The sequence below is a fragment of the Notechis scutatus genome, chromosome 5 (genome assembly GCF_049901735.1).
Source record: "Notechis scutatus isolate UNSWTSFEM ecotype Mainland chromosome 5, rNotScu1.2, whole genome shotgun sequence".
In the NCBI taxonomy this organism is placed as follows: Eukaryota; Metazoa; Chordata; class Lepidosauria; order Squamata; family Elapidae; genus Notechis; species Notechis scutatus.
The window spans coordinates 51,355,868-51,380,551 of record NC_142013.1 but is presented as its reverse complement, the minus strand read 5'-3'; the positions used below and the strand labels follow the sequence as shown (position 1 = coordinate 51,380,551).

Here is a 24,684-nt window from a genome sequence, read left to right as displayed (position 1 = left end):
CTCGCTACTGCAATTTAGGAAGGCAAATAGTGTTTAAAAGCTCCTTGGAGTTCCCGTTGCAGAAAAGAGGTGACAGTTTTCAACTAATTTTTAGGAGAAAAATATATTGAAACTGTAATGAAAGTCCTAATAACCAACCATTCCTGGCATAACATACACAGGTAGTCCTCGACTTACAGCCACAATTGAGCCCAGAATTTATGTTACTTAAGTGAGAAATTTGTTAGTAAGTGTTGCCCCATTTTACGACTTTTCTTGCCACTTTTATTAAGTGAAGCACTGCAGTTGTTAAATTAGTAAGTGAATCTAGCTTCCCCATTGGCTTTGCTTGTCAAAAAGGTCACTAAAGGTGATTCACAAGACTTTGGGACACTGCAACCGTCATAAATATGAACCAGTTGTCAAGCATCCAAATGTAAATCATGTGACCATCGGGACGCTGCAACAGTCTTAAGTGTGAAAAATGGCACTTTTTTCAGTGCCACTGTAACTTTGAATGGTCGCTAAATGAACTGTTGTAAGTCGAAGACTACCTGTATTTAACATGCTGTAGTGAAAATTCAAACTCTTCAAAATTCCCCTCAATCTGGAAAAAAGTAGAAATCTTGGCTTTGACAACTGAAGCCCTAAATCTCTCTCCGTGGATCATGTGGTACTATTAGAAGCTTGCCTGCATGTATCGTGTGGCTCAGCCTGTGATTCTAATAGCCAAAAAATATTGTTTGTTGCATTTTCTAAATGGGGATGCAATTCCTATGCTTCCTTATGAGATTTAAGGACTCTTCTACACTACCAGCATTTCCATGCACAATCAATTCCTCAAAAAGCAATGTGAAAACAAGCCACAATTATTTCCATCTATTTCAGTCCTGAAATAAGAGAACCAGCAAATAACATAAATCAGTCAATATTTACCTTCTTCCCTGCACCTGGCCAAAAGAAGAGTTCAAAGGCTGTAACTCAAATGATACCCGTTTCCCAGGGCTCAAATGACAAAAACCTTACGCTCATTTCATATAAAAAGGAAACAGAATACAGGTAGTCCTCGACTTACAAAGTTAAGTTAGTGACCGTTCAAAGTTACAATGGCACTGAAAAAAGTGACTAATGACCGTTTTTCACACTTATGACCAATGCAACATCCCCATGGCCATGTGATCAAAACTGGGATGCTTGGCAATTGGTTCATATTTAGATGGGTGCAGTGCTCATGCATGGATATGATCTGAATGCTTATAGATTAAAATTTTCCTTCAGAGCTTCAGCAAAAAATCATGCATAGAAAGCGTTTATTCTGGAAAATAATACTCTAATTCAGTAATTTTTCTATTTCCGAGAGCTTAAATAGGAACAATCAGATGTGTTTCTAAGAATATCCTGATGTATTTTGGAACAATTGGAAGTCTTTTAAATTAAAATAAAACCAGACAAATATTTTTCATTTCAGTCCAATCAGAACATCAAGTATAGATGTGAATTCATGTTGTTTTTTTTAAAAAAATGCTGGACTTTCACAGGCTACTTTTTCACTTATAAATCAAGCTTATGAAACTTCTAGCACATGGCACTATGATTCTCCCCTGATAACAATGATGAATTTTTATTAAGTGTAAAATCATGGTAGTTTGTACATTATTTTTTGTGGCTGCAATGTTCTTTGATTAAGAACAATCACATTAATAGGAATATTCTATGCAAACATATTTGGACAAATGCTGTATTGACTATAATGCCCTTTACTTCTAAGTACGTATGTGTGTGACTGTAGTTATGTTGGCTAAGTGCTACATTTTACAAAATAGGCAAGACCAGAAGAAAGAAGTAAATAGACCAGGACAAAAATGAACACATACACCTATATATTTGTAATATAATCTGCCCAAATCAATCCACTGCAGGATGAAGATCTATACTACACCGATTCCCATATGCTTCATATTCCCACTCAATGTAAAAATAAAAATATGAAATACATAAAAAATGGAAAGATGGCATACTTCAAGGCAAATTACAACCCTTAAGCACCATCTTTATATCAAAGAAATATTTTACTATACAGTGGGCTCTAAATGGCTTCTTCGGAAAAAGATTGTGGGTGGTTGCAGTGATTTGTTTGGATGTATTCTTACCTAGCCAGGAATAGGACATAAGGAAGCAGTGACATATAGACTACCTACCACCAAAAAATATGGTGGAGATTTCTGCTTGGGAGTAAAAACAGTCTATCTTTATTATGATTCAGGTACTGCATACGGAATTCTGAGTGCTCATTATTACTAAAGCAAAATAAAAGCAATTAACTATAATATCCTTTCATTTTATACCTCCCAAATTTTTTGAATTCTGTGGTAACTAGAATAATGTTCAAATATCTTATTACTTCTTCATTTAATATAGCAGGATAAAATGCAGAACCAAAACCAAAACCAGTGAATTTGTTTCTCAACTCAGTCCAGAATATGAAGCCTCAACCTACAATCCTATCTGTTTTGCATCCTTTACAGTTTAATGGTATGTATTTATGGGGTTTGATTGAACACAATGGGAACTCATGTGTAAATATCATGCCAATCAGGAGGACTAAAGATCCTACTAAGTAGGGTACATTCAAATCTGACCACTTTTTTGACATCATTTCTGTTTAGAAAAAGACTTTCTTATTCTTTATGTTGCTATTTCTAAGTTATTCTATTAAGGAAATAATGATTGCCTTAGAAGAGGGCAGCATTAGCAACATTCCCAGAAAACATAAGTATAATTAGCTGGGCTGTAGCATTATAATGGCTTGAGACCAAAAAAAAAATGCTCTACAATTATATTTTCACATCTCCAAGAAGGCAGCCAAAAATGCCAAAGGTGAGAAATCAGAAATCTCTATATAGATCCTCTGAATTGTTAGCCTAGTATTAAATAGTCTTGCTACAAAATTGGTTATTATTGGTAGTATTCCATTATTTTATCAATACTGTGCTATATATTCTGTGGCTAATTGAAAATTTGGAGCCAGAATTTTTCTATTGGCAATATAAATTTAAGTCTTTCAGGAAACTCCACTGACCTAAACTAATGCCAAGACAATTCTGACAAAACTAGTGGATTGGCACAAATTAACATTGGACCATTGGTCATGAATCTTAACAGACATTCACATTGTTGGATGGTCTTTTGTCTCAATCTGCTTGGAAAGAGAGGAACTCAGACAGCTCATTCAGCAACTCGGTCTGTGACAATTCTTCCCACCTCCCTAACTGCATCACTCTTACAATGATGAGATCCTGCTCCAATGCGTTGTTGAGTAACCTGGGCCACTCTACTTCAAACTTCAGCCAGTTTCGTTTAAAAAGTTATGGACTTTAAAATGTGAATGTCGTTTTATAATTTTTGAACAATCAACTATCAGCTTTAAAAGTACTCAGATTTATTATCTGTATCAATATGAATAAACTCTTTATCCTGAAGGGACAAAATTGTGAAGAAATGTCATTTGACAAGGCCTCGTAATGAATTATATACTACAAATCCTCCAGAAAATTAAACCAACTCATCTGCAAGCTTAATCAACCGTTAGAACTAATATTCCAGATGTAACATGCTGAACCTTTATTCATTTGATTTTTAATCTACTATAAATAAATTATCTAAAAGATTTCTGATTTGTTTAAAATGCTACAATATAGTATTTTATACCTGCAAGGTAGTAGATGCTACACAGTTTAGTGGCTCTTTTACCATGACTTCAGGTTGCTGTGCACTACACAAGTGATAAGCTTGCCCATAATATGCAGATTGGACACTTATTGTTGAATGCCGAGGACACCGCAGACTCAAATGATCACCGTCACAGGCATACACAGTATGGTTTCGCAGGAGTTTGGTTAGGTAACCTAAAAAAAAATAATTAACTGTGTTACATTTAGTGAAGCAATATTCCTCTCTCCTCTAAATTTGAATTTAAAATTATCAATGATTTTTGGCTTGATTAATGGTTTGGGATCCTAGGAAAGGTCCACTTATCTTTAAACACATCAATACCAGAATAAAGTTTGCTGCTCCCATTGCTAATCCCTGTTCTCTTCAACTATGTCTTTTTCAAGTCCTAGTAAACAGTGTTGCTACCTAGGACTCAAGAGAAGTTGTCCCTTTTAGGATTGTGTATATGACTAGGTCCCCTAACAGTGGGAGAAATGCTCATTATCTGCCGGGCTACTACTCCACAAAAGTGGAAGTGATTGAAAGTGACAAATGTAGAGGAAATACAAATACTTCTCATCTGCTGTCTTTCATCTAAATTGCTGGAAACTTGGCGGGATTGCATCAAAAACAGAAAGGGGGAGGAAACATGTTTTAACCAGGAACTCAAGAATGAAAATTCTGATGGAAAAGACAAATGGCTGAGATGGAGACTGGCTAGTGAAGAGAAACGACAGCATGCCCACATTTTCCCGTTCATTCAAATCTTACCACAAAACAACTACCACCATTATTTGCTCAATTGTCCCCCCCCCCCGCCTTTTTTTTTTTTTTTTTTTACTGGGAGGTGTTCAAGAGGAGCAAATCCAGCATCACCATCTTTACAGAAAAAGCACAGCTAAAAGATGAAGGGTAAATAAACAGGCAGAGGTAACTGCGTATGCTCAGTATAGAGTTGCCTGTACTGGAACAGAACAGAACACAACAGGTGAAACCAGTTCTTTCTGCTACGCAGAGTGAGCAAGAGGTAGGAGGTAAGAATAGACAGAGCCTTCTTTTTTAAAACTGATTTTAACTTCAAGGGGAAAGCAAGGAAAGTCCCAGAGAAGTGGGAGTTCAGAAAAGGAAGCAATGAAACTGGGAGAGGGAAAAAGATTTCATGGGCTTTGTGGCTGGAAGATTGCTTGCAATTTGCTCTTTTCCAGCAGCTTTTGCAGTGAAGAGAAAAAGAAAATAAATAATGATTTGTTGCTTCATGCTGCTTTTCTGCAAAGTTTGTACTCTTCTTCAGCAAAGATGTGTTTTGTTTATGGTAATCACAGCTTTGGAGGGACTGCAAGTAGCACCTCCACAGGACATTGAAAAACGTGGGCCTACATCTATGTTAATTTGGTTTTGTATCTGTTTGGAACAAAATGTTCCCCTGCACAAATCAGCCCAGTATTCTCTGGAGGATATTAGCTATGCAGACTTTTGAATGAGTTTCTGAGCATTTTAGCTGCTATTTTGATCTGCAAATTCCTATCCCGGTACCTAACTACTTTTTACCATCAATTTCATTATTCAGTGGCTCCATGAATGGTACAATAACATTTACTTTGTCAGACAAAAATGAAAAAATACCAGGTATTCAATAGAAATGTTATCCCTTGAAGTATCATTTAAAATGAAAGTGATATTATTGCAATAAGTGCACCATTAAGGATGAAAATAGTTATGGGATTTTGCTGTTTCCATTTGATAAGGAATTTGGTGTACTGTCATGTAGATTGCTTCCTTTCAGGCCATTCTGTCTCCAGAGATATTAATAACAACCTCTTCTTTATTTTTCATTTGGATTGATATAAAGATATTAAACAGTAGCTACTTTTCTTGCCCGGAATTAAAACAGCATAGCTGTCAGTCATGGCTATGGAAAACTCATGGAAAACTCAAAATTATTTAGATGCATTTTATTTATGGAATCCATTCTGATTACTTTGTTTTGGCAAGATATTCAACATTCTTGCAATATCTGGGGTGGAAACTAAGAAAGGAGGTAGGAATATGCTGCTGAAAATATGGGGCCAGGAATTAAAATATCCTACGCAGGGAGGCTGTATAATGTGAGGAATACAGAAGTCCCCCCATTCATAATTGTCCAAAATTAAACCTCAGATGTTTTTTGGTTTCTACCTAAGCCGCTTTCTGCTTTCTCCATCTTGAAGTTAAATTTCTAATATGGAACCAATTGAATTTATAGATGTTTACTTCAAGTTAAGGAGAAACAAAGGATCTTATCCTGGAGTCCTCTCTTAGTTACGGCTTATAGCTATATTTAATCAGGATAAAAACAAGCCCCAACAGGAAATCACTTAAACTGAAATCTTAGATTTACACTGACTTCTGAGGTTCAGTAACTCTTAGTATTGGTTGGTCCAGTCAGGTCCTGTTTCCTGGATCCATACCTGCAGGGGCTGTGAGAAAATTTCTGTAGATATTGCCAGAGAATTATCAGCTTCATATACACACCCTCTGCAAGCTTCATCTTTTGGCAAGGAAGAGCATCCAACCAAAAAAAGAAAAGAAAGAAAAATGCTTCAAATAGGTTGCAACTTTTGGTCTTTTTCATGTTGCTTTAGATCACCATTATTCTACGGTAGCACCATTCTCTTAACAGTTATTTGGCAAAGCCAGTTTCTGCCACTACTCATGGAGCCCATGAATGAACAAGTGAACAACTGCTCTCTTTCCCCAGCTTTTAGCCAGATCAAGAGAGAAAGGACAAGCCGCTCATTCTTCCTTGGGCAGCTTTACTCTTCCTTGGGCAGGCATGTTAGGTTCAGTGACATTATCAGTTTTTTGCTACTTGTAAGAATCCCTTTATTCAACAGAAAAAGCACAGGCAGTTTATCAAGGTTCACGCTATCTTCTGTTTTCTCACACAAAATCAGAAAATATAGGACACATTTAAACTGGCTTACTGGCTACTACCATAAAATTCCAAAAATAGAGAACTAGTGTCTCTTGGTATTGGGTTACACCGATAACAATAGATAGCAATGCATTTATATAGCCTCTTTTCTCTCATGAAATCAATGGAAGTAGGGTTGATCATTCCCCAGACCCAACCCCTCTGTATTTTGTGCTAATCAATGGCGGTTTTAATGGCTCAACACAGTAGGTCATATGCAGGCTTTTCAGAGATCAGAGTAGGTCATATGCAGGCAATTCTTGACGCTCTTAGCAATAATACACATAGACAGAGACAAACACAAATTAAAAATAACAAATGTCTAAATTTAACTCTGATTTTGGCTTCAGACCAATGCCAGATAATTCTGTTGCCCTCTATCCTGAGCCCAGCACAAACTTGAATATGGCTGTTTCTGCTTTTACAGTCATATTAACCGTAATTAATTATTTCTTAAAGCATCATCATCTTTTTTTTACGTGTGCAGAAGCCTGAAAAAAGCCAGGATGCATTAATGAAAGCATAGAGATGCTGGGTATCCATGAGCTCAGAAATTATTGAATCATTATTTAAGCATGCATAGTAATGAAATAATAATATGTATGAGCAAGGTTCAAGATTTTGATTACTACATTAATGATACTTAATACCGCTAGAAAATGTTTCTAAATAAAGATGTTGAATACTGTAATATTTGTTTTTAACTAAGTTTTTAACTAAGTAAGGGGGCGTGCATAAGCGCACCATTGTGCCTACCGTCCCTGTCCTATTGTTTCTCTTATTCTTTTATTTTTCTTATATGTACCCATTTCATATATTAACAACTATGTATACACTTGTACTTATTATCTTGTAAACAATTGACAAATCAAATAAATAAATAAAAAATAAATAAATTTTGAGACCAAAATGATCTTTCCCTTCAGAAACACGGTAAGGGGTTAATTAAAGGATTATATTTTTTTTCACAAAGCATGTGCTGAGTGACAAATAAGAAAGACGACTTTTGAAATCTCCTGATAATATCTTGGATATCCTCTACCTCCACAAACGCAATGAACAATAAGTATAAACTTGAATCTATTGATAGAATGGAGAGCTCTGATTTTAACTGCTTATCCAACAATGATTCCCATTCATCTGGCACACTGAAGGCCATTTTCCAAACACAGGAGAACAGGCCAGTGGTGAGATTCAATTCAGTTCTGTGGGTGTGGCTTGGTGGGCATGGCAGGGGAAGGATACTGTAAAATCTCCAGTCAGAGTGGTACTCCTACACTACAAAAACATATGGACTACTCTACTTGACCAGGGTTAAAGCTATAGACACAATTTACATAGACTTCTGCAAAGCCTTTGATTCAGTGGTACATGACAAACTACTGTTAAAACTAAACTCTTACGGCATTTCCGGATCCCTTCATAAATGGAGTTCCTGTCAAACAGGCAACAAATAGTAAAAATAGAGAGCACTATATCAAACCCTGCTCCAGTTAACAGTGGTATCCCCCAAGGTAGCATACTAGGACCCACCCTCTTTATACTCTATATAAATGACCTTTGTGATCACCTTATAAGCAACCGTGTCCTCTTTGCAGATGACTTAAAACTATTCAACACCACCAACAATGCTACTATCCTTCAAAGCGACCTTGATTATGTGTCTGAATGGTCAAACATCTGGCAATTCCAAATCTCGACCAACAAATGCTCTGTCCTACACATTGGTAAAAAAAAAAATCAGTACACCAAATACAAACTAGGTGGATACCTTGTTGATGATCCTCACTCTGTCAAGGAGTTCTCATATCAAATGACCTAAGCGCCAGAGCTCACTGTAACAGCATTGCCAAAAAGGCATTAAGCGTTATAAATCTAATCTTACGAAGCTTCTCCTCTGGAAATATCGAATTGTTAACTAGAGCATACAAAACTTTTGCCAGACCAATACTTGAATACAGCTCATCAGTCTGGAATCCACATTGCATATCAGACATTAATACAATCGAGCGAGTCCAGAAGTATTTCATGAGAAGAGTACTACACTCCTCTGCTCGCAACAGAATACCTTTTTCACCAGGCTTGAGATTTTGGGCTTTGACCACCTTGAACCTACTGTTAGACTTAAGCGTAGCACACAAAATTATCTGCTACAATGTCCTACCAGTCAATGACTACTTCAGCTTCAACCACAACAATACAAGAGCACACAACAGATATAAACTCAATGTAAACCGCTTCAAGCTTGATTGCAGAAAGTACGACTTCAGCAACAGAGTGGTCAATGCCTGGAATGCACTACCTGACTCTGTTGTTACATCCTCTAATCCCCACTCCTTTAACCTCAACCTATCCACTATTGACCTCACCCCATTCCTAAGAGGTTTGTAAGGGGCGTGCACCATCAAATAAATAAATAAAAATAAATTTGCCAGTTCTCCGACCTACTCAAATTTTCTGCTATCGGTTCTCCAGAACTGGTCAGAACCTGCTGAATACCACCTCTGGAACAGGCCCAATTTCTTGGAAAATATTGGACAGAATTAAGGGTGAAATAGGTGCTTTCCAACTCAAAAAGCTCACAGGCCCAATCTTTTATATTCTTCACCTTTACCTAAATTATACTACGGAAGCAAAAATAAAAATTGTGGTAATAACCAAGACTGAATTTTTCAGTGTGGAAGTGCTATTATTTTCAGACTGCTATTCAGAATAAACTCCTGAACTTAGAATTTTTTAATTCTATGTGGTTATCTGTGGCACCAGGATTTAAGTGGCAGATCTTGGTACTGAAAGAAAAACAAGTAAACCCTTCATAAACCAGATATCTGGCTACCCCTCCAGCAAACAATCACAACAGTGGCAGAATGCTTTGTTAGGAAAACAAGTATTACGTAGGTTCTATTTCAGGAGCTAACATGAGTATTATGAAACTGACAATTAACATAAATGTTAATTATATTGGCTGGAACAGTTCAATCTATATTTTGTAATAAGAACTGTTGACTTACCATATGTTTTTCATTACAGACCTATTTATTTCAGATCAAAATAGAGTCAAGTACCACACAAATGATTGGCCAGGTTCCTAAAAGTCTCATCCATCAAGTCCTCACAAGAATGTGCCAAATGCAACTGAAAAATTTATAACAAAATCAGCAAACAACCATGTCAACAAGAAGGATGAAGTCAGAAACCTACAGAAAAACAGCTATAGTGCAAGCTATCATATTGGCAAGATTATCTCATTCCACTTAAAACTCCATAAGTGGATATCAAAGGATACTGCTGAATTTGTTAATGCTTCTTCAGGTCCTACAAATAATTGAATTGAGTCACACACGGGTCCATCTAATCTGGGTATAGACATCACAGTACTTGTAATAACTTTATTTATTTTTTTTAAACAAGTTTTATTAATTTTTAAAACACACAAATTATCATTATTCATTACATGTTTAAACCTTTTTTCATTGTAAATTTAACAAGTCAGATAAATTATGATTCTGTTTTAAACCATTTCCATATAACATACCAAAAACCTCTTATTCAATTTCTCTTTACTTCTCTTTACTCTTATTCAATATCATTATTATTATTTCATCTATTTCTTTCTGACTTAGTTACCCTTATTCTCATTCTATATTTCTACAAGTTTTTACTAATTCTCCCCCCCAAAAAAACATATACACACAACACACAAAACATAAAAAAATCTTTTTGGAAAGTAACTTGGACCCAGGTGTCTCTCTCTTCATGGACTTCAATTATATTCATGCTCATCTTACATATCATTACTTATTTTATTTACCATTCTAAGCCTTCTATATTAACTTCTCCACATATTTCACCCTTCTTAATTCTATCTTAATTAATCATCTTAGTTTGAATCATTATATTTGTATCTTTTGTCCATTTTTATCATCCCTTTGTCTCATTCCTTATAAAAAAGAAGAAAATAAGTTTCTCCTGAAATCATTAATCAGAGTATGATGCCTTTCTATCTCCCCCTAAGTTAGTCAAATTAATCTTTAAAATAATATCCAATACCCAATCCGATTTTGCTTGGTACATTCTATCTAACTAATACATCCAAAATAATTAAGTACATAATTAGACAATAAATCCAAATATTAAAAAAAGATACTATAATAAAAATTTTATAATAACATCAATACCATAATCTTATTAAACTCTTTAATTAAAACAGTATTCTAAACCTCCCTATTATTAAATTTTAAAGCCAATCATTTTTAAACATTTTAACATTTTAATCTCTTATCAACTCTTAAACCATTACAATACTACCATCTCATCTTATGTACCTTGCAAAATCTTTTTTTTTTAAAAAATTATACTTTATCCATTATCCATAAAAAATTTCTTTTTTCCATTTAATTTCAAAACATTGTAGCCTTTCTCCACCTTTTCCCTTTCTTTCTTCTCCCAACAAACCTTTCTACCCCCTCTTCTTCTAACCTCTGCCTTACCGGCTTCCCTTCTCTGTCGTATTCCTTTTCCCTTTTGTTTACAATCATCATATTGGTTTTGCACCTTATTTTTCCCTTTCTTAAATGTTTTTTAGATCTTAAGTCTTTTAGTTTTCTTCGTTTCTCTCTTCCTTCTTTCTTGATCAAATTCTGAGATTCATTAAAAATGGCTCCTTCCTTTCTTTCTTGTTCCTCTGCTGTCTTCATCTGTTGTAATGTTTGTTGATAGTTAGTAAGCGCCATTTCTAAAAAAGGAAAGCTTCTTCCACACCATCTTTACCATTTTTTTTGCTTGTTCATATTCTTTTCTTAGTTCCTCAACAGAAAGAGCCATTATAGATCTTTTCTTTTCTTTTCCCCTTCTTTCTTCTTACAACAACCAGAATATTCAAAAGAAAATAAAAAAATAAAACAGTCCCAAAGTTATCAGTCAGTCCAAACCAAGGCAGAGTTCTCACTTTCTCCTTCTGGGGTAATATCAATCAAAGAGAAAGAAAGTCCAAATCTGTTTAAAATCTTATTGCAATATCTTCTAGTCTTCAAATCCTTAAGGCATCTGCTCCAACAAAGTCTTAGCATACAAATATTTTCTTTTAATCCTCTCTCTTCCCACTCATCGCTTAAAACCAATTTTCACCTAAAAAAATAGGTTTCTTAATATCCAGTTATTTATTCCGTAGGAAAAGAGGGAAAGCTATCCTTTCAGCACCATCAAACAGCCGCTTTTTTCCTCTTCTGGCAGGTATTATTCAGAAAGTCATACTTTTCAGGAATTTTATTAAATATGTCTTAGAGTCCTAGGAGTCAAGAAAAACTTTCTCCTCTCAAGCACTTTCTCCACTTCCTCCTGCGCATTCTTACCCGGCTGCCAGCTTCTTTGTGGCGGCCATTACGGACCGCCGCTGCACCGTCCTGGGAAAGGGGGTTCACTTGTAATAACTTTAGATGGTGTTGACTACAACCACCACACACAGTGAAAGAAATTTAATGTACCATAATATCTAAATATTGCAAAATTTCTAGGTTCTTTAAAATATGCAATAAATCAATAAATTTTCAATAAATTAAAGGATGGGGTAAGAAAATATAGCTTAGAATATAAATAAAATAAAATTTATTTTTATCTTACACATTTTCAAATTTGGTATGCTTCTTTATATCTTTCTCAACTTGCAATCATCCTTCTTTCCATAACACTTGAAAATATTCCAGGGATCTGATTTAGGGTTCTTCATTAAAACTGAGAAAGTGCATCTACCAGTCCATATGCCTATCAGTATAAAATAGGCTTTTCACTTGGATGATCCCAGTCCTGTTACTGGTACAGTATTCATCAATCAGGCTGTCCTCATGATATACAGAGCAAGTTAAGGATGGAGAGTGATGGTATTCCCAGCTTTGTTTTTCTCCTCTCCCAATAACTATCACCAGTTGATTGGAGAACATTCCCCATTTACTATATAGGAAGAAAGGAGGCCAGAGTTTAGGTATCATTTAAAATTCACTCTGGCTTTGCATACATTGTTTATGTGTGTCTGTCCAAAGGAACCCTGGCTATCAGCCAGCCCGCCAGCCCACCTCCCCTTGCTTCATGATATAATTCTCCTTGGTTTGGAAGGGTTGCTCAGGATGCCTTGGGACAATTTTATCTCTACTCTGAACCAACGTTAGTTTTGAAGAAGGCTGAGAAGCCCTTAGTGGTAGCCATTCTTAGGATTTCATGGAGCAATCTTTCCTAGCCTACTTGTAGAGCAGTGAATCCAAGGTTTTGACTCAAATATGGACTTTGGATTAAAAGCATAAACTTGCTATGGCCATGAAATACAACCATAAAATATATTCTGATATGCATCCATCCTCATATTCTTTTTTTGAAATAAATGAGATTTATTTCATTTATTAGCTAGTATTTATTAACTATTCACATATAAGATGAATATGTGTGCAGATATGAGCAGCTTCACTAGCATGCTGCTTATTCTTTGCTGAGCCAAAGTTTCTCACAAAATAATCAGAGGTCAAGTTTTCTTATTACGCTATAGAGATGTCGTGGAATGAAGTCCAAACTCCCGGGAGAGAAGGGGATGCATTCCAGAGGAGCAAGAGACAGTGAAGTTTAGTTGGAAGGAAGAGGATCAAAACAGCTCCTCCCTAGAAGTTCTCAAAGAATATCTTTAGTGCTGCAAGTAAATTGCTTTGATTTGACAAGACATTAATCAACTCAACAATGCAAGAATACTTTGTATTAATCCAATAATTTTGTTCTTTTGTTAGTTGCCATCCCCCAAATTGATCTGTCTGTATGTTTGTGAGACTGTGTGTGTTCCAACAGCCTCCTGTTTCAGGACAATATTGTATACATCTGATGAAATGATGTTTGATCCAGAAAAAAACATGGTTACCATAACCTGTTTTTCTTTAATCACATCCTAGGCTGAAATTTGAAATCCAACAACATTTGGAGGGCAGTTGATTCTCTATTGCTGAAGAGTTTAATTTTTGTCCCTACCAGTTCTTTCAGTATCTGTTTTGCCTTTGTGTTTTTTCTCCCATTTCTTAAATGTTCCAATATTCACTAGTCATGCTGTCTCAAAACCCAGCCAGCCAAGAACAGCTACACAAAGCTAACTTTTATCTTTTTCCTTTTTTGCTGTTTCCACTGCAGATTGTAAACATTACTCAAATTTTTGCAATGTGGGTTGGCAATGCACATTCTCACAGTGGCAATAGAAGGAAAACATTTATACACAATAGTCTTTCTTTCAATTATTGGCAAGTTGACAATTCTTGGTATTTTATTAACCCTTTGTGATAAGGTGTAGATGTTCATACTGAAAAAATTAGTTATCAACTGCTATCAGCAAAACAGTCAATTCTCAAGCATCTGTTTTAGGATAAGAAATAATGCAGAGAAGAAGTTTTATTTCTTGATTCAGCCTTTTAGCTCAGAAAAAATAACATTCATGCAAGAGACTCTGTATTATTGGTGCGTGTGTATGTGTGTATGTTTGGTCCATAGCAGTTTCCATTAAGAAAAAACACCATTTGCTTGGTTTTCATGTGCAACTAACATCTGTCTTCAACATACAGAAGACAGCATATCTTTCTTGGGACTAGGGATTGTCAAATATAATTTGTAACATGTAACATCTCTTTGGATTATACTTGAAAGCTCTCAAGGTCAAGTGCCACAGAACTTTGTGTACCGCTGAACCAAAGATAACACTGTATTATGCTACTATTGCAATTGAGGCAAGAACAAAAGACTTCGTTCATATTGAGAACATTCAGTTAGATACAGATTTAATCTTACACATGCTTTTCTCTACTTCTACCTAACTATGGTGGCACAAACTTGCCCATTTCTTACTTTCCCATCATTTTGTCTGCACCATTATGTTGGCTTGATCTCTTTCCTAGTCCATTAATGAGACAAACTTAAAGTGTCCTTATCTTGAATCCATAATCTAATATTTCTCCCCTTATTCCACTACATTTGAAGGATAACTTCGTGGCCTTTAACATCTCTTAGGCTTGGTCATCCTTTAACTTGAAGGGAACTTTTAAGTGACTGCAGTGACTCGAAACAGAGAAAAATAGATACATGGTAGGAATCAGCAATAGGGACTTCAACTTATATGCCAGTCTGAGTAGTTTCAATGGGAGGTAGGTCAAACTAGCCAAGATATCAGGGATGGCTTCATAGTCAAAGTCCTCACCACTTTATATGTGTAGATGTTGTTGGTGCATATATAAACAAAATGTGGAATCAGTCAGAATGCTGTGACTATCATCTTGCCAGATTTGCTTCCCCGGTTCCCCCACAAATACTATTGGTTACTATAATTTTCTGCTGACTCAGGAAAGGGTCTGTAAATCAGTATGAGGAAAAGTCCTTAGAATAAATCGACTGAAAACAATTAAGTTATGTCATATTGAATTCAAGGAGTATTCTTTAAGTAAGTCCAAGTTTGGATTTAGCCTACAGGGCAATCAGTTTCCATACAGTATGCAAACTTTGATGTAGGGAAATCAATTATATTAATTAGACAATATGTAATTTATTTATTTTTAAAGCATATCTTTCCATATCACACCATATGCAATTCAATATGAAAAATATCTCACCGAAATCATATGGTCACCATTAGTCCCTATAGGCTAAAAATAAGAAAACTCTGGTTCTCCGATAGTTGTTGAATGCTAGCTCTTAAGAGGTCCAACTACCATGGCCAGCATGAGATACTCCAGGACAGGGGTCCCCAACCACTGGGCCACAGACTGGTTCTGGTCTGTGGCCTGTTAGGAACTGGTCACGCAGCTGGAGGTGAGCAAGTGAACAAAACCAAAATCATCCTTCCCCCCGGTCCGTGGAAAATTTGTCTTTCACAAAACTGGTCCTTGATATCAAAACAGTTGGGACTGCTACTCTAAGGACACGGGGAGTTGTAATCTAACATTTGTGCCAATCCAACCATTAAATTACCAATTATGACTTCCACCAACTGCCTACTGTTTACTGTATAAAGAATTATGAAATATTTGAAAGAACAGGTTAAAATCTCCTACCACCTCATAAACAACATTGGGAAAATTGTGATACAATTTGAAACCAGTGAGGTTTCAAATTGTTTTGCATTTGGCGGTGTTCTATTAAACTGGACCAAAATAAGGAACTTTTTTCTGAAATATTTTTGTCCAATACATGATAATGTAAAAACCAATCTTGCTAAATTTAATTAGACTCACTATGAGATAATATATAGAATGATGGCCTTAGTATTTCTTTGTCATTTTATTATTTTATTCTAAATCTCTTTTTAAAAAAGTAATAAAGATTTGTCAAGTTACTCAGTGCAACTAATCTGGAAATGAAACTGAAGAATTAAATATTTTAAACAATTCAATATTTGCCAATCATTCTGCACATGGAATATATTATCATAATAGCAACAAATAATGAGGACGTATGGAATACATATGGAATTTTGTTTCTTTGGAATTCCAAATAATGAAAAGCGCTGTTTCTTCTCACATTCAATTATTATATCATGTCATCCTTTTTTTGTCTTGAATCCAATTTTTCTACTGCCAAACATATCCAGATTGTCAAGTCCTTAAATTTTCAGGGATAATAAACAATACAAATAAAGTTTCTAGAACTTTTCTGATATAACAAGTAAAAAGCCTGAAATACACATAAAACATTTCTCCCTATGTAGATCTGTTTAAATAATCTCTCTGTAGGGAAAAAGAGTATCCAAAACAAAAGGAACATACCTATACTGTACTGTATCACAAGTACAGGTTATGAATGTAATGGAGCCTGCTAATTACATTGATAACCCAAGGATTCATGCAATCACTCCCTCCTTTCCCGCACACATTTGTTAATTGAATGTGCGGATTGTTAACTGCATATGAGGTATTTCAGGGTAGGGAAGGCCATGGAGGGCCTAGTGATGGAATAGGCCACCTGTTTAAGACCACCCAAGGCCCCCCTGACCACTGAAATGCTTCATGCTCCCCACAATTGCTTCCCCCACATCCTGCCTCGCTGGGTCATTCACCTTGCAAAGATCTAGCAAGCTGTCTCCTCTCCAGTCTTTCTGCTGTTTGAGATCACGATGCTCAGAAGCTTCCAGACTCAGACTACAAAGAGTTTGGAAGTGATGGGACCAGTGGTGGGCTGCTGCCTGGTCAGACTGGTTCGGGTGAACAGGTAGTTGTGATCACCCACCCCTGCACTATCCTTTCCACATATAACTGACTTTCTGGCTTGTTTCCCCCGCCCACGCCACCCAGCTGAGTTCCGCGCTGCACCGGCTGTACTCACTGGAGCGGCCAGAGTAGATTAGCTGCATGTTTGAAGGTGTGTTTCAGCCCCGAAGAGGCGTGTGTGAGCAAAGTGAACATGTGTGCACATGCGCACTCACAACCAGTGAACCGGTTGTTAACATAAGTGCAGTCCACCTGTGGATGGGACTATTTTAGGCAGCGAAATCTGTTCCCTAAAAGAGTCCCTTGGAAAGCCATTGTAAGAAGTCTTTTCCAGCACAAATGGAGCTTTTGAGGGATGCACCAGCCCCTCCCAAGCTCTGCTGTTGCCAGGAAAGGCTTTTTGCAAAAGGTTGTTGAAGCCTACAGGGATGCAATCTCCTTGTAGCCTTTGGCAATCCTTTGCAAAAAGCCTTTGCTAGTATGGTCTGAGTTTCGGAGGGACACAGATGCACTCTTCTGGGGCTTCATTTTCAGTGGCAAAGTCCTTCAGAAGGCCTTTGCCAATGAGAAAGGAGGCCCAGAGAGATGTGTGCACCCTTACGGGGCTCCGTTCTCAGCAACAAAAGTGCGTTTTGCAAAGGGTTGTCAAAGCCTGCAAGGACTCAATCTCCCTGCAGGCGTCAGCAAGAAAACGGCAAATGGAGGAAAGATTTATTTTATTTATTTATTTATTTATTTGATTTGATTTGCCAATTGTTTACAAGATAATAAGTATAAGTGTATACATAGTTGTGAATACATGAAATGGGTACATATAAGAAAAATAAAAGAAGAATAAGAGAAACAATAGGACAGGGACGGTAGGCACGTTGGTGCGCTTATGCACGCCCCTACAGACCTCTTAGGAAAGGGGTGAGGTCAATAGTAGACAGACTAAGGTTAAAGTTTTTGGGGTTTGGGGAAGAAAGATCTGAAAGACCAAAGCCTTCCCTCCGTTTGCAAAGCCTTTTGCCACAAATCTCGTCTAGGCCTCAATTCGCAGAGAGCAGAGACCAAAAGTAGTGTGAGATCACATGGGATCGGTAGCATGGAATCTTGCGTTACTGATCTCGCATGATCTTGCAGTACTTTAGGCCTCTGTTCTCTGAGAATGCACCTAAGGCCTCAAGAAACAAAATGGGCAAAAAACAACAATAACCCCACAGCAGAGAGATCTTTGCAAGGTAAGTATGTTTCCACAGGTGGAGTGTCTGTGAAGACCAGGCGTGGAGGGGTAGGGAATAGGCAGGGTGAGTGTTGGAGTGCCTCTGCTGTCATTCATAAGTGTGAACAACAGGCAAGGTGCTGCAACATTTGTAATTTTGGGACTGGTTCATAAGTACTTGGGGGGCCAACCCTGTTTTCTCAAAAATAAGATCTATCCAAAAATAAACCCTAGCATGTTTTTACATGTGCACCTAATATAAGCCCCAAATAAGCCCTACAGTTTGTGCAGCCAGCTGCCTGCCCATTTGTCTGGTTGCACAGGGTGCCACGGCCACAAGGTGAGGTGAGGTGGTGGTGGAGCTGCCCCATGTGGCCCGCACCAGTTTACCTCATGTTCCCTATAGCCAGGCCATCCATGCCTCAGTACCTGCTTTGCAGTGGCAACACTGGCAGCTATGTGCAGCAGGAGCACATGTGGCTGCCAACCCACTTTTTGTGCTTGCTCACGGTCACAATGGAGCAGGAGGTTGACCGGTGTGCTGGTGCTGTGGCTTTGAGGTGAGAAGGTGTCAGGTTGTGGATGGACTGGCTGCGGGGGGCCCGAGATAGCTGGTGCAGGGCACGTTGGGCAGCTCTGCCCCCCCGCCTCATGGTGGCAGCACCAGCACATTGCACAGCCTCTTGCCCCACCGTGAACAAGCAAACAAAATGGGCCTCCTATACATGGGAAAAAAATAAGACACCCTCTGAAAATAAGACCTAGTGCTTATTTTGAGGCCCAAAAGAAAATAAAACCAGGTCTTATTTTGGGGGAAACACGAATAGTCATAACATCAAATAATAGCTAAGTGAACTGTCGTTAACTTGGGGATTACCTATACACAAATATGATGGATGCTTTATATACTTATATAATAATTACGATCATATGAGCATTTGATATACCATATTCTTCTTGAAAATAAAGTCTACAGATTTAAATGGACCCTACTTCAGGTATATGACAATAAAATTACAAATTAGTGCTTCTAAATTTCATTACACATTGAAAATAAAGTCAGTTATAACCTTAAAAACCTACTTCAAAATACTTAATGTACCCAATTAAATCAGCAATATTGATTTCAATGAAATCTACTTTCAGATAAAATGCTAAGGATTTCAGCTTTGGAAAATAAAAGATCTGATACCATTATTACATCAACTCTTAGATTGAGAAGCATAAAATTTGACAGTTAAAATCCATTATAATTGGAAGCATATTGTGTTGTTTTATAAACCTTCAACAGTGGTAATGCAACCAAATCTATTTCTGGACCTCTGGAAAAAATGGGATGTCTTCTGTCTTTAATAAGCAAGCAACTTTTGGTTCAGGACAAATACTGAATATAATGCATATAACAATTGAAATGAAAGTAAATATATTTTATTCACAGGAAGTAGGGAAATTACTGAAGCACTTCAGACTAGTGACATTGATTATTGGCAAACACGGGTAGGACAAAATCTCCCATTCTGAGTCTCTTAATATAAAAACTACATTTTCAAAATAATCAGAGACCCTGAAAAGTATACCACTGAATAATCTTAATATCAAAGCTCAAGATTTATGTGGATGAGAAAAGGCTTAAGCAGGAATATACATATTTAATGATCTCATTATTGGATGCAGAAATTCTTGGCATTTTGGATCTCATATTGCCTTTTCCTTTCTTTTTTTTTCTTTTTGGCAAGGTATACTGTAACACCTGCCAAATAAAATATGAAGCTTTACTTTATTGGAAAAAAGTTTATATGAAACACAGAGCGAGTTATTAATCAAACACACTGCTTTCCCTGTCATAAACTTTTTGTTTATACAAGGCAGCAGAGTGATCCACCTCTTTAAAAGGATTTGTTTTCACAAACTCAATCAAGTTTAAAGAAACCTATTCTGTGGCTATTAACAAGGAAGAGAAAGTTGGACCCAGATCAATAATTTTAGATGCCTGGTATTTAGAATATTGCGATAACTTGTACTTCTTTAAGGTATATGGATATACCACCATATATCCAACCACAATTAGAAGGCAAATGCTGGCCTTTTTGGGTAAGTCTTTCCTACTGCTGAGTTGAAATATTATTCATCCAAACTTGAATGAACAAGAAACTACAATTCTGAAATTTTATGTCCCCATTGGCAATCCTTATTTTGCCTTTGTTTCAAGTAATTACTGATGCTGATGATACTCAGCTGTTTGTCTCTGCCCTTAAGTGATGCCGTGACCTTCCTCTCGCAGTGCCTGGAGACTGTTAGGGGCTGGATGGGGAGCAATGGGTTGAAACTGAACTCTGGCAACAATGAGTGGCTTTGGGTTCGGGGTTCTTTGGCCCATGGAGAACTGCTGTCTTTGATCTTGGATGGGGTGGCACTGCCCCAAACAGACCCTGTGTGTAATCTGTGGGTTCTCCTAGACTCGCGACTCCAGCTCAAAGAGAAGTTGTGGCCAGGAGGACCTTTGCACAATTGTGGGTTGTGCAACAATTATGCCCTTTCTGGATCAACAACCCCTTCTCATGGTCACTCATGCCCTAGTCACCTCCCATCTTGACTATTGCAATGAGCTCTCCTGGATGGGGCTACTCCTGAAGAGTATCCAGAAGCTTCAATTGGTGCAAAATGCAGCGGCCCGCATGGTTTTGTGTAGATTTTGATGTGCACGTTTCACCTCTTCTGCGGGAACTGCATTGGTTGCCAATTTGTTGCTGAGTGCAATTAAGGGGGTTGTTGTCACCTTTAAAGCCATTCACGGCTTGAGACGAGGTCATCTGAGGGACCGTCTCTTGCCGGTCACATCTACCCAAGCCGCTAGAGAGAAAGGCAAGGAATGTTGTGGGTTCCATCCCTTAGAGGGGTTGGGACCCAGAAGAAGGGCCTTCTCCATGGTGGCTCCTTCTCTCTGGAATATCATTCCCCCTGATATTAGACTGGCCCCCACTCTAACACTCTTTTGGAAGGTGCTGAAGACCTGGTTCTGTCAGAGGACCTGGAAACCCAGAGCGGATGGAGCCCATTAAATGGTTTGTATGAATGTGTGTTGTCATCAGGGTGGGGGTGGGTGGGAGTTTATTATTTTACTATTTGATTATTTTTCTTTTTATTCTTTTTATTTCTTTTATATGGTTTTTTTTTATCTGTGTAAGCCATCCTGAATTGCCATGTGCAAGTAGGCAGCAATATAAATTTTCTAAAATAAAATAAAATAATCAATAATGGCTAATTATTAATTAAAGGCCCAGATTGTTGAGGGCAACATGCTGACTCTGTAAACCGCTTAGAGAGGGCTGTAATGCACGATGAAGCAGTATATAAGTCTACGTGCTATTGCTATGGCTAATTGGGATTGCTAGATATTCTCACTGAAATCAACAGAGATCTCAAAACATCTTGCACAGAAAAAAGCTAGAAGAAATAATTACATACAATCCATCAGTTCTACCCACTCTAGCTTCCATAGAAGACTTTATTTATTTATTTAATAAAATTAATAAATTAATATATAATAAATAAATAATAGCTTCTATCTCACCTAAGACAACTCTGGGTGGTGCACAACAATAGATAAAAAAATGAAGATATAAAACCAGCAAATATAAAAAGCCAACATAATAAATATCATAAAAGCAAAAATAGAAACCACAGTTGAAGGAAGAAAATCAAAATTTATTAAAAATTTACGGCTTGAACTGGACTTGTTTCTGCTAACGTTCGTTGCTTTCCCAATGGTTGCCTGAAGCTCAGTATCTACACATGCTATTTGTAACATCAATGCCATTCAGATGTACCTGATTTTACGAGCACCCCAACAAAACTATAATTCCTTTTCTAGGAGCTGCGGAAATCTACAGATAGGTCTTCTCTGGCTATTTACCGTGGGAAATAAAGTTAGCTGTTATTTTGCTAGAAGAATAATGTTAGCTTTTATTTTGCTATAAGAAGATCAGAAATGGAAAATATGTCTGTGTGACAGTGTTTTTCAAACCTGGCAGCTTCAAGATGTGTGTACTACCAGAATTCTCCAGCCAGCCTGCTAGAGAAGCTTTGTCATCCCATCCCCAAACTGTAGTGAAGTGTGAACAAAAAACGCTCTCCCAAAGTTTAATAGCAGATATCAAAATTGTTAGATCGGTTACAAAAGAGACGCGAGACCAGTGTACTTCAAGCTCTTTATTTTATGTTAAGATCTGTACAAGATCTTGGAGCCGCAGCAGCCCTTCATATAGGGATTGTCTCGCGCTCGTCGCCAATGGCAGGACTTTGAATCTCCGCGATCGGCTTCGGCCAATCGCGGTTGATTCTTAGGAAGCCAATCACGGCCGTTCAGTAGACCAATCGGGATGCGGTCCGTGTGGACCAATCAAATTTCAGCTTTTGGAGTATGTTAATATAGAACAAAAATAGTCCAATAAAGCACCATCAGGCCATGCCTTGGATCATCACATACTATTTCTACAATATTCAGACATTAGTTAATGATGACAATCACTCAGTCAAACAAACCACAGATCAAATCAACTGGAAATCCAGATACTTAGGAAAATATGAGGAATCAGATGCTCATTAGCTTGCATGAACTGTACAAATGTTTGTGTCCTATTTAGCGCCCATAGCATCCAGTTGCAAGAAACAGTCCCCTGATTCTACTCCATAAACCAGATCATATAAGACTAGCATTTAAACTGATGTAGACTGAAAGCTCATGAATAAATTGAAAACTTTATACAGGCAGTCCTCAATTTACAGCTGCTTGCTTAGCAATTGTTCAAAGTTACAACCTACCTGAAAAGGGGACTTACTACCCGGATCAGAAATTCTGAGGTTTGGGCGTTTAGCAACATGGCGAGATTACAGTCATTTGCAGTATCCTATGGTCATGTGATCGCACTGGTTTTGCTGAAAACTGGTACTTCAGTGTTTTGGCAGAACCATACTATAGCAAACTATGGATTCACATAATGACTACGGCATTCGCCATAAAAACACTTCTTAAAATTAGGTTCATTACCATCTTGTTTTATGTCCATTACAACTTATGACCATAATGGGCAGGCTCCATTATTGCTGTAAGTCAAGCACTATTTGTAGCTAAGAACTGGGTTTATTTCATTGGGTTCAATACATATAGAGCCCTTGTAGCTGTTTGCACATTACCATTATCCTGCAAGAGACTGAAGAACCAGATTGCAAATAATCATACATTAAAATACATGTGTTTAAAAGTTTAAAAATTCAGCTTTAAAAATACACAAAATGAACTGATTAGGATTTGGTTTCATCCCTCCCCACTAAAAAAATAGTTAATTTCAGAACAGTTAAACTCTACATGCATTCAAGATGAGCTTTTAAGATGCACTATATCTCATGTTGGGTTGCAGTCTCATGGTCAAGAGACAATTTCCTGCTCTGTTCCTGTAAGTCTCTTCACACATACTAGAACGGGTGTATGTCTTTTACTTCTGTGAAGTACCATGTTTTATACTTGTATCTTTCAGGGAATAATAAACATGTTATTAACTAATAACATGCAAGCAATTCTTCCTTAGGTTTTTTTTAACCATTATTTCTCATATAATAAAAAATAACAATTGCAGGGATTTTAGCTAAATTAAGCACCAAGCTTTTTACAGTTCCTTTTATGTTTTATTCGTTGTGTTTGTGCAATATAGGAATTTCTAGTAAATGTTCTTGTGCCCTTTTAAGCACCTAAGCTATATAACTTTCCCAGTTCCAAAAACAATGGCTATTGAATGATTAAAAGTGCAGTACTTTTTCCATTCAATTATACTATCCCTTATATCACTTGCATGTGTGGGTGAGGAAATATGTGATTTCTTGTTGACTCATGTTTATTTTATGTTGTCATAGCACATAGATTTACTTTTTTGTATACTTAATGTGCTTAAGTTTTCTCCAGAATCCCTGAGCGTCTATCAACATGTCTCAGCAATGATAGCTTCCTAATTATTTTCTGAGTGTGTTTTGGGGTTTTGACTTATTCTGTCAGTATATATTTTGGACAGATTTGCAGACTGATTATTTTAGTGTAGCTATTTATCAAACATTTTCTTACCAATCTGTAGCACTCTTAAATATCACTCAAACATAATATTTGGTAATCATCTTGCTATAATAACTGTATCATACATTTCAAATGTTTATGCTAGACAATTTGCTATCTTAATGGGTAAACTTTTATAGACAATCAGCTGCCCTTCAGATTTTTGGATTGCAATTCGCAGAATCTCTGAACATTGATAGTGTTTCCTGGAACATATAATTGTTCTTTTAAAAAGCCTATTGGCTTTTTTGATTTTAAATTAATGTATAACTATAACTTTTTCTATGTTTTTGATTAAATCTTTAATATTATCTACAGTAGAATTCTTACTACCTATGAACGGATATTGAAATAATTTTCTTTGGAAAATATTAAAGTTGTGCTTTTAAACTTTTAGAAAGCCTTTTAGCTATCCTGATTGTGATGTAAAAAAAGAATGGAGAATGAATTAATTACCATGTGCAAATTATTTTTTTCTAGAATACTTAAGAATGAATGTTATCTTTTCTAAACATGCCTTCTGGAT

At 36.9% G+C, this 24,684-nt stretch overlaps 1 protein-coding gene across 1 annotated transcript in view; it reads right to left on the bottom strand.

Annotated features, from left to right (window-relative positions):
- EVA1C (eva-1 homolog C) overlaps positions 1-24,684 on the bottom strand; it is a 40,064-nt gene that overhangs the window by 13,948 nt on the left and 1,432 nt on the right. The window contains exon 2 of the mRNA XM_087966715.1: positions 3,688-3,884. Coding sequence (XP_087822841.1) covers positions 3,688-3,884 — 197 coding nt within the window. The remainder of the gene's footprint in view (positions 1-3,687; positions 3,885-24,684) is intronic.